Source organism: Abrus precatorius, unplaced genomic scaffold (assembly GCF_003935025.1).
Source record: "Abrus precatorius isolate BTA unplaced genomic scaffold, Abrus_2018 Scaffold3, whole genome shotgun sequence".
Taxonomy (NCBI): Eukaryota; Viridiplantae; Streptophyta; class Magnoliopsida; order Fabales; family Fabaceae; genus Abrus; species Abrus precatorius.
The window spans coordinates 8,967,644-8,978,124 of NW_020874373.1; the positions used below are offsets into that span (position 1 = coordinate 8,967,644).

At 25.8% G+C, this 10,481-nt stretch overlaps 2 protein-coding genes across 2 annotated transcripts; one reads left to right on the forward strand and one right to left on the reverse strand.

Moving 5' to 3' along the window:
- The first annotated feature begins 997 nt into the window (after positions 1–997).
- Positions 998–2,784, forward strand: LOC113862118. Its single transcript, XM_027495255.1, has 6 exons — positions 998–1,039; positions 1,114–1,263; positions 1,343–1,453; positions 1,625–1,852; positions 1,939–2,103; positions 2,527–2,784. Exons 1-6 carry the CDS (start codon positions 998–1,000, stop codon positions 2,782–2,784), a joined length of 954 nt encoding a protein of 317 aa, XP_027351056.1.
- Positions 2,785–5,361: 2,577 nt separating this feature from the next.
- On the reverse strand, positions 5,362–7,739 carry LOC113863920. Its single transcript, XM_027497704.1, has 5 exons — positions 7,490–7,739; positions 6,492–6,989; positions 6,307–6,390; positions 6,118–6,189; positions 5,362–5,680 (listed from the first exon to the last, which is right to left on the reverse strand). The coding sequence occupies exons 1-5, from the start codon at positions 7,535–7,537 to the stop codon at positions 5,504–5,506; spliced, it is 879 nt and encodes a 292-aa protein (XP_027353505.1). The 5' UTR covers positions 7,538–7,739; the 3' UTR covers positions 5,362–5,503.
- Positions 7,740–10,481: the final 2,742 nt, after the last annotated feature.

Genomic DNA, 10,481 nt, shown 5'->3' on the forward strand with positions numbered 1-10,481 from the left:
TCAAAATAGAAAATAAAATTATTTTAAACAACAATTTTTTTAAAATTATTTACATCTAATTCTATAATTACAAATAGTATACATCAAAATAATAAAAATTTAATAAGATTAAATAATAGTAAAATATGAATTATTTTAAAATAATATTTTTATTATATAATATCAAATTTTTAATCAAATATCAATAATTAATATAAATTAATAACCATAAATTTAAGAGATAAAAATAAGTACTAAATTTTAAAACATAAAAAGTAAAATAGTTTTTATAAAAATAAAAATAGATATTTACTAAAAATATAAAATTATATAAGATAATAAAAAATTAAGTAATAATTTTAATTTTAAAATTTTAAGATAGAATTAACAAAGATGTGGATAAAAAATAAAATAATTGTACCATAGAAAAATATAATTAACACATTATTTTTAGTTAATTTTAATCATAATGTTTCAGTTTTTAAATCATATACTTTTATTTATAATTAAAATATTTTTAAAAAAAATTGCTGTTAGGGATTTTTAGCTAAAAATTGTGAATGGCAACTTTTGAGTACTTTTTGATATTTTTTAATATATAATTATTGTTTTAGAGATTATCATGGACGACTTTTGATTTTTAATTTTTAATATATATATATATATATATATATTTAAAATTATCATCGATAATTTTTGTAATTTTATATTTTAAATACTATATTTTCATATATTTTTAAAAATATTATATTTTAATATATATATATATATATATTTAAAAATCATATATAAAAAAATTAATTGTTACTGTGCAGGAAAAGGTGAATAACATTAGGCGCCGCGCATTGAAAGGTATGAAACACTTCACCCTCCCCATCATTAAATCAAAATAAACTTGAGATACATTTTCGAACGTTACCTAAATCCAACTATTTAAATAAAATCCTCATCCTTCACTTCAAAAGATACCTTTTCAAAACTAGCCGTTAACCTTAGCTTCCTTACCTCTCTCTGTCTCATGGCAGCCTCATTGGAATCACCTTCTCCTCTCATCAACCAGGTTTCTTCTCTTTCTCAAGCTGTTATTTTTTCAGTTTTGTTTTGTTTTTCAGCTAATCCTTGGGCTCATGACAGGATGAAGAGGGTTCCACTTCAACTCTTAATGTTATGGCTTCTTCTCCTCTGTTCACCCCATCCTCTGATAAACGTTTCTGGAGCACTCTCCGCAGCAGGATTGACACGCTTCTCGAGGGGCGTCAACACATCTCATCTTCCACCTCTGTGGTCAGTTACCTCTTTTCCATTGTTTATGGAATATTTTTATTATGAAATAAATATACTTATTTTATTTTTTTCTGTATAGAATGAACAAGGCAATAGATTGAAGGAAGATTCTTTATTATTGATGAGAGGATTTGACTCAGTTGCCCACACTCTCTCTCTATTGTCTAATAATTTGGACAACGCCCTACAGGTGACACATTGTTTGGTTATTAATAACATTGCTACAATCTTATTCCTTGAAATTATATTTTGAAATTTGAATGTTGAAATTGTTGATTTATAATTTTTATAGATAGTCTACTAGAATTAAATGCTGAAGATCCCTTGTCATTACAACTTGTAGCTGTTTATTTTTTCACAGGGTGCCAGAGAATTAGGCAACCCACCCACATTAACTGATATATTCCACAGCAAATTTGACAATGTAGAAAAGAAAGAAGAGGATTCAGGGGAGAAACAGAAAGAAGAGTCAAAGAAAGGAATAAAGAGGAAAATTGATGACAATGATGCCTCTGAAGAAAATGCCCTTGAGTCACAAACAGTGAATGGGGTAAATATGCAAGATAGGAACATTAAGAGAGCAAAAAATGTAGGTGTTGTTTCTTAGCATACCAACTATTAGTGAGTTGGTTTGCTTAAAGTTAACTAATTGTGTTAGTTATTTGCACTCTGCAGCTTGCAGTTTCAATGGCAACCAAAGCAGCTTCGCTTGCAAGAGAATTGAAGTTTATTAAGTCAGATCTATGTTTTATGCAAGAGAGATGCGGTCTGCTTGAAGAGGAGAACAGAAGACTGCGTGATGGATTTGCAAAAGGTGTTAGACCCGAAGAAGATGATTTGGTAAGGAATCTATAAATCATGATACATGATACATTAAAAACGGTTTTGTTCTTTCTATCCTGATTTTAATGAAAATTTTGATATTTAGTTGCCCATGAACAAATTTTAATTTGCTTTTAGATTTACAATTTGAACTAGCTTGATAAATCATAACTTCTGAGTGAACACGACAAGTTTATATTAAATTTTATTACAAATTTTTGAACATGAATGTCATTTTAAATTCTACAAATTCAAATTGATTCTACATTCTCTTTTGAGGAGAGCAGTTTAAAAATGCTGGGAAGATGAAAAACTAAATGTGAAAGTAAAAAAGTTACTTTTCTTAAAGAAAAAATTTCAACTTTTTAGTTAGTTTTGAAATCAACCTTGTACTTTTGATTCATTAAACACAATTAATATTGTGAAGGGTGGTGGGTGCAGGTGAGGCTTCAGCTCGAAGCACTTCTTGCTGAGAAGTCGAGACTGGCGAATGAAAATGCAAATCTTACAAGAGAAAATCAATGCCTTCATCAGCTTGTGGAGTACCACCAACTTGCATCTCAAGATCTCTCCGAATCATACGAAGATGTTATTCAGGGAATGTGCTTAGACTTCTCATCTCCGCCCCCAACAATTGCTGAAGAAGACGAAAGTAGTGAACCACAAACACCCAGGAACGATGGTGTAGAAGAAGAGTAAACAGAAATTTTAGGCACCATCATATAACACCCCCTGTAATGATGTTGCAAAGTATTCCTCGGATGTATGTAAGAAATTATTTTTTCTAGTGTCCACCACCACCTTTAATTAATAAATATTTATTTATGCTCATAATAATCGTAGCTCTTCAAATGAATGCTGTGAATGTTACTTTTATTTCACAAAAATTAAAAAATAATTAGGACTTATTTGAATTTAGAATGGTGGTGGGTGGGTTTAAAAATCAAGACTTTCATGTAGAGCAAATGGTGGGCTTAGTTTCCAAAGGGAAAGAAGCAGTTAAAAAATGGCTGGTCGTAGCCATTTTGATCTCTTGGAAGAGATTTTCTATCTTCGGAACGAAGTGGGAATTTGCTAGGGACGAAGTTCAAACGCTGACTATCATGCATTTATCCCGTCAACTCTCACCATTTGGAGGAAAGAGACAAAATAATTTTTTTCAATTTGATGTATCTTTTGTCCAACTCTGCCTCTATTGTAACACCAAGAATTGCAAATAAGAGTGTCACATAAGTTACAAATACGAGTTTTATTTCGATATATGCAAAACTAATAAAAGAAAAAAAAGTTGACTAATTCACACTTTCATTATATGACCATAACAAGTTTCCGAAACTAAATTAAAAGAATTAAAAACACTTTTTTATTAAAAATTATAATATTTAGTATTGTCAACATTTTATTGTAATTTTGAATAAAAACATTTATTTATCATCATTGTTTGTATAAACTTTTTTTTCAGAAATTCTTTTAAAAGTTGATTAAACAAAACATATACTTTTTTCGAGGACTAAATTTGCAAACATGTTTAACAACAAATAGAAATAATATACTTTTAGTTCATTTCTATCCTATAGAAAAGAAAAATAAAAAAATTATAATTAAAGCAGTCCAAACAATAATTACAATATTTATGTAAATTTTGTCTCCTATCTCTATATAAAAAAATATTTTTTTTATTGTTCACAAATATTTTTTTATATTTATTTTTCTTTTGTATTATTAACTAATAGTATTATAATAATAATATTATTATAATAATATTTAATAATAATAGTAAAATTGTTGGTACAAAATCAAAAAAGGATTTTGGGCTAATATTATTGACAAATTTTTTTATTAAAATATCTAACAAATTTTTATATGATTTCTCATAAAATCAAAAAATATTAAGTATAAACAAAATATCTAAAAATATCCTTGAAAGTTTTAAGAGAATGAATGTTATTAACATGTAAAAATAATAAGACATAAATTTTATCCTCCTATTTCATTAAGTAAAAAAATAAAATAAAAAAAACAGATTACTTTGCATACTCGTACTCTTATTTTCATTCTTTCTAATTCTTAGTGTTTCTTGATTTATTCTCTAAAAAATACTCATACTTTTATTTTTATTTGATTTAATCCTTAGCGTCTCTTAATTTGTTCTCTAAAATAATCGGAAGATAATTTGTTTATTTAATTCTTTGATTAGAGGTTACTGAAAAAAAAGATTTTCTATTTGATTCTATTTCTATTTGAATCAATAAATATATATATATATATATATATATATATATATATATATATATATATATATATATATCACGTTTATCTTCACCTTGAAACTTAAACTCTCAAGTTAGTTTCTACATTAAGAAGAGAGAAAAAGAAAAAATAATTTTTTTAAAATTAAATGATATTTAAAACATGTGCTCATGAACCTTCCAAATAAATATTATTATCAAATAAAATTTTTCTTTCCTCCTCTCTTTTACTCTTAAAATTCAACTTTCAAACAAAATTTTAAAATCCGAAAGTGGATGGCGTGAAGAACATCATCACAACCACTAAGGAATTCTTCTTGGAAGAGTGTCAAATAAACAAATTGAATAGATTTTGAATTGAATTATAATTATAAAGGACAAGTTAAAAGTGAAACATTAATCTATTTACGGTATATTAAAAATGTTTTAAAAAAATTCTAAGTCATCCATAACACATGTAATTAAAAACAAGTACCGAGTCCATTCATTAATGGATAGTCCAACACATTCATTTAAAGTAAAATGTAATATATATATATATATATATATATACCGTAAAAAGATTGGATGATAGAGATTATGACTTGATTCTCACTCAATGAATTACAAAAACATATTAGATACTTATTAGTCATTCATTCAATAATAAATGGCGGTCCAATCTAATGAATCTATTAATTTTTGTATTTATAATTACATGAATTAATTGAATAGTTAGTGAGTGAATGAATGAATTAAGTTGCTCCCTCTAGTTCCTAGTGCCATGAATAGTAGTGGTAGGGGCAGCATTCGATATCATCATTGCCAACACAAAAGGAAAAGGCGGGTGGATCTCTAGGTAGATCATCATTGAGATCAAAACAAGAGGAAGGTTATTGCAACACAAACTACACAAGCTATACACCCTTATTTCATCCACGCCAGGGGTAACCTTCAACTTGTTAGATGTAGCCTAGTTGATATTCTTCTATTTGTATGAATCTGATGAATTGAGGGCATGCACCATCAACTAAAATAAGAAACGTAGAACAAAAAATTTCAAATTACCACATTAAGCAACAGAAAATCCATGTTCTCGGGTTCTAATCATTAAGCAATATACAAGAGTTCAAAGTCAAGTACACTGGGTGTCAAGTTTCTAAAAAATTATGCACTATTAGCTTTCTACTTCAATTTTCACTTCTCTTTCTCTTAGTAGCAGAAGTTGTACATGCATTCTGGATTGCTTGAGTCGATGCATTAACAGCTGCTTCAGTAGTTTTTACCAGATTTGAAACCAAAACAGCATTAACAGCATCCTTCGTTTTATCCAATACGTCAATCAAAACACGGTTCTCTTTTTCGTACTACAATGTAAAGTTATCCAGGATATATGGTTAGAGATACATCAACTTAGTAAAAAAACACAATTAAGAGATAGTTTAATTAAATCCAAGGCTCTTTATAAATTGACACTTTTGATACTCAAATCAGATAATACATTAGTAACCATTTTAAGAAATATTTATCCACATTAAGGTTTCTAGCTCCTAAAGTAGAAGCATGTCAAACAACAATTAGCGAAAGAAACACTAAATAACTTCTCATGAAAAATATACTTATTCGAATCACTAAATATCATATATACCTTTTCTTCTAATAGATGTTATTAAACAACAATGCTAACCAATGGTGGGGTCAAAGAAAAGGAAAAGGCACAATTTTACAATATTGAATAAGGATATCCTTTGCAACAATAAGAATCAAGATGCAGGAGGACTAGAATTGTAATGATGCAACATACCACTTCAATTTTGCCAAGAGCATTTTGTAGCTTTCCATTTAATTGTTGGTTTTCATCTGTCAAAGCTTCAATCTGCATATGTAAGGCAATAAACGACATGATAAAAAATAGAGGAATAGCAGGCCAACAACAAAGAAGATAAGCATAAAAGACTCATTAGAAAATCAAATTTTAGAAAACAGAAAAAACCTTCTTCTGTGAGTTAATGTACATGCTTCTGTAACTCATGGATGCCATAGATGGAGCTTCATCGAAGCCAATATTTTCATCTACCTGCCACATGTTCAGTACATAAGCCAACGAGACAAACCACAAATCACTAGAAAAATGACAATCACATTTAGTCCTGATCCCGAGTTTAGATTACAAATTACCTTGGATTGCAACAATGCTACAATCTTATCAAGAGCTTCTATTCTTTGTAAGGCATAGTCAACTTTTTCATCCAAGGTCTTTTCACCGAAAACATCAGCTGGCTCTGGCTCCAGCTCCGCCTCTGCCAATACTTGCTCCATTTGAGTACCTGGTTCATCTTTCTCACTTTCGCTAATAGTTTCATCCTCAATGTATTCAATGCCATGGTTTGAGTTAGGGTCATTAACAAATGCACTCTTAATGCGTTCTGATCGCCTCACAAACCCACCATGGTGTTTGGATTTTTTCCTTTTGGATAACATAGCAGACTTCTTTCGCTCAGACGCCTGGTTCACTTGATCCTGTGCTTGGCTTTTATCATTACGCGTCTCCACTCCATCCACCAAGAAATTTTGATGTGTCGGCGAAGAAAACCTAGGGAGTGGGATTTCAAGCCGAGATTCTAAAGCCCCTGGCAGTTTTATGTTTCCACTGGAAAGCTGAGTTTCCGCTCTCTCCTGATAAGGATATGTACTAATTTCAGGCTTCAAGAAGAGCTAAAATCACTAGTGAGTGAATAGATATGATTCCATTTGCTCAGTTTATTTGATCATAGGCGACATTAGTTCAAACATGACAAGCTAAAAGAACACCCTCATGTTACACTCTTCCTAGGCAACAATTTTGTAGAATCCACCTACCCCAAAAGGTGAAGAAAAAAGCAAGCTTTACGCATAGAAAGTGCCAAAGCGGTGTCAAGTTAACATTACACTCACAAACACAATCAACCACATATTGCATGCCCTCATTTTATTCCTAATCCCACAGTTTCACCAACATCCATTCATCTATCCTAATTTCTAAAACCCTAACAAAACCAAAACCCTGCGCATATATATATATATATATTATGGGAACAAAATAATAGAAACGTGCTGAATGGAAGCAAGAAAACACATGCACATACTAAAACAGAAAGAGAAATAGGACAAGAGAAAATGTCCGATCATTAATGTACCACATGAGGTTTGTCGTTGTTTCTGGCAACATTGGATTTTCGAACCATTTTGTGTCGCAGAGAGACCCAAAAGAAAGACGGTAACTTGGTTGATAAGGGAACAGTAGCAGTACTGTACTTCACTGAGACACTGTATTGGGATTTATAGGGCAAACCAAAAACTGTTTAAAACCAAAACAGAGACGGAATGGGTTCCAAGAACGAAGAGAAGCAAACGACACGTGCGTTTCTTCTGTTCGTTACGTAAATTACTGCATTCCAGATGCAATCCCCCTTAATTTGTTTACAATTGTTTTCCTTCTCTTTTTAAGCCAATTTTAACTGCTTTCTTAAATATATTTAAAAATAAAAATAAAAAAGTACATTAAAAAATATCATTTATATATCTATATTTTTTTATAATTTTTAATATCAAATATTAGAGTCTATTTGATTTGTAAAAGTATTTTTTTACTTTTATTTTTAATTATAAAACTGTCACATTATTTTTATTTGTTTCATATTTTTTAAGATTTATACAAAAAGTAATAAAAAATTATTTTTAGTGTTTGTTTAAAATTTAAAAAACATAAAAACATAATAAAAATAAAAAACATTTTCTGAAACTAGACAATTTCTAAATTTTAATTCTCTACTAAAATTTTTAGAACATCAGTTTATATAAACAAAATTGTCACATATTTTAAAATATAATTCTTTCGTAAATAATTTAAACAATTGGGTAACTTTTTTTGTTTTTAATTGAGACACCACTTTCTTTTTTCTAAAAGTATTTTTACGATTGGTTTTTAATTTTTCAGTTAAATATTTTGATAAAACATAAAAATAGGTTTAATTATATTTTTGGGTCACTATAAATATAATTATTTTTGTGATTAGTGCCTACAGATATTTTTATTAAGAAATAATTCTTCTAAAGTTAGTAATTTTGAAATTAGTCTCTGTCGTTTATGATAGAAACAGGCCACAATGCCTGACAAAGGCCGGTAGCCTGGCCTGATTTAGGCTTGACCTGATCTGACCTTTTTAATAAATAAATCAGACTGAAGCTTTTTTTAAGGTCTGTTTAAGTAAATAAGGCAGACCTGAACAGTTTATAAAGCTTGTTATATATATATATATATATATATATTATAATTTAAAAATAGAGCTATCAAAATATATTTAAATAATTAAGTTATTTAATAATATATTTTTTATATTCTTAATTCTGTTATTATTAAATTAATATATTATGTTATAATTTTATTTATTTATAATTATAATAAACAGAAATTATATTCTATTAAAAATTAAAAGTATTTATACATGATTATACTTTTTAAATAATAAATTTATTTAATAATAAATTATTACATTTATTATATTTAAATAATTTAAAGAATAGTTAAGTCTTTGAATACGAATAAGACGTAACCAAAACTAAATAAAATAAAATTTAAAAATAAAATAATAAAATTATATTAACATATTTTTTATACTCTTAATTTTATTATTATTAATTTTATTATTTAATTACTATATTAATATGTTATGTTATAATTCTTTTTATTTATAATAAATAGAAATTACTTAAATTTAAATTATATTTTATTTAAAAATAAAATTTATAAAAAAATGATAACAAAATAAAATAAAAAACTTATTATAATATATATATATATATATATAATTAGATCATGTAATAAATAATATAATTATAAATAAATTATATAATAATATATATTTTTTTAACTTGCACGTGTTTTAATTAAATTATTAGTTAATTTATCAATTTATATGTAATATATAAGTATATGTTTTAATTTATTGTATCAGTAATAATTTCTATATTACATTAATGTTATAGTGTAATTAATTTTACGTTTATTTGTTCATTTAAAATAACACATTAATGAAACAAATAAAATTAAATATTTTGTATATATTTTTTAATTTAGTAGTTATTATTGTTATCATTATATATATATATATATAGTACATTAAGTTTAAATTTTTATATTAATTTTTATCCCATATTTTTTATTTTTAATTAAGATAAAAATTTAGAAATATAAGTTATTTTAATTTAAATATAAATTTTAATAATTCTTTCTATACTCATATGTTATTTTTCTGCATCTATGAATTTTATAATATAAATATTTTTTATCTACAATTTTTATAATGACAATATTTATTTACTTTTTAAAATATAATAATTTTTTTAGCTGATTTAATAAATTTTGTAAGTGTTATTTTTTGTTATCAATTTTATGTGTTTACTGTAATTTTATTTATTGAATATAAGATGTCTTTATACAAACAAAATATAATTATTATAAAAATAATTAAATATTTAATAAATTTATAAAATTAAATTGAGAAAAATAAAATATAAAAATTTTATAATATAAAAATATTTATAATTAATGCTAAATAATATTTTAAAAATTATTTATAAAATTATATAAAAATTATTACAATTATTTAATAATTATGAATAACACAAATAAAAATTTGAATATATGTAAACTAATTTGATAATAAAATAATTATATTTTTATTAATATTATTCAATAACAACAATCATTATAAATTTTTAATATTATACAAATTTTATTTTATTTTTTTATCTTTTCTTAAGCAATTTTATTGGTATAAAATTTATAATAAAAAATTTCAGTTATTGTATTCACTACATCACAACAAATTATAAACCTAGCACAACCACATGAGCCAAAACTGTTATCGCATTTATTTTTTATTCTTGTTTTATTATTATCTATATTTCTTTTGAATATAAATATAAGGTAAATTATTAAACTTGTTTGAACAAGTTAAAGAGCAGTAAAGTCTTCAAATATGATTAGAACGTAATCAAAATTAAGGAAACTAATATTTAAAAATAAAATAATAATATTATATTAATTTATTTTTTATATTCTTAATTTTATTATTATTAATATTTAATTATTTTATTAATATATTATGTTATAATTTTTTATTTATA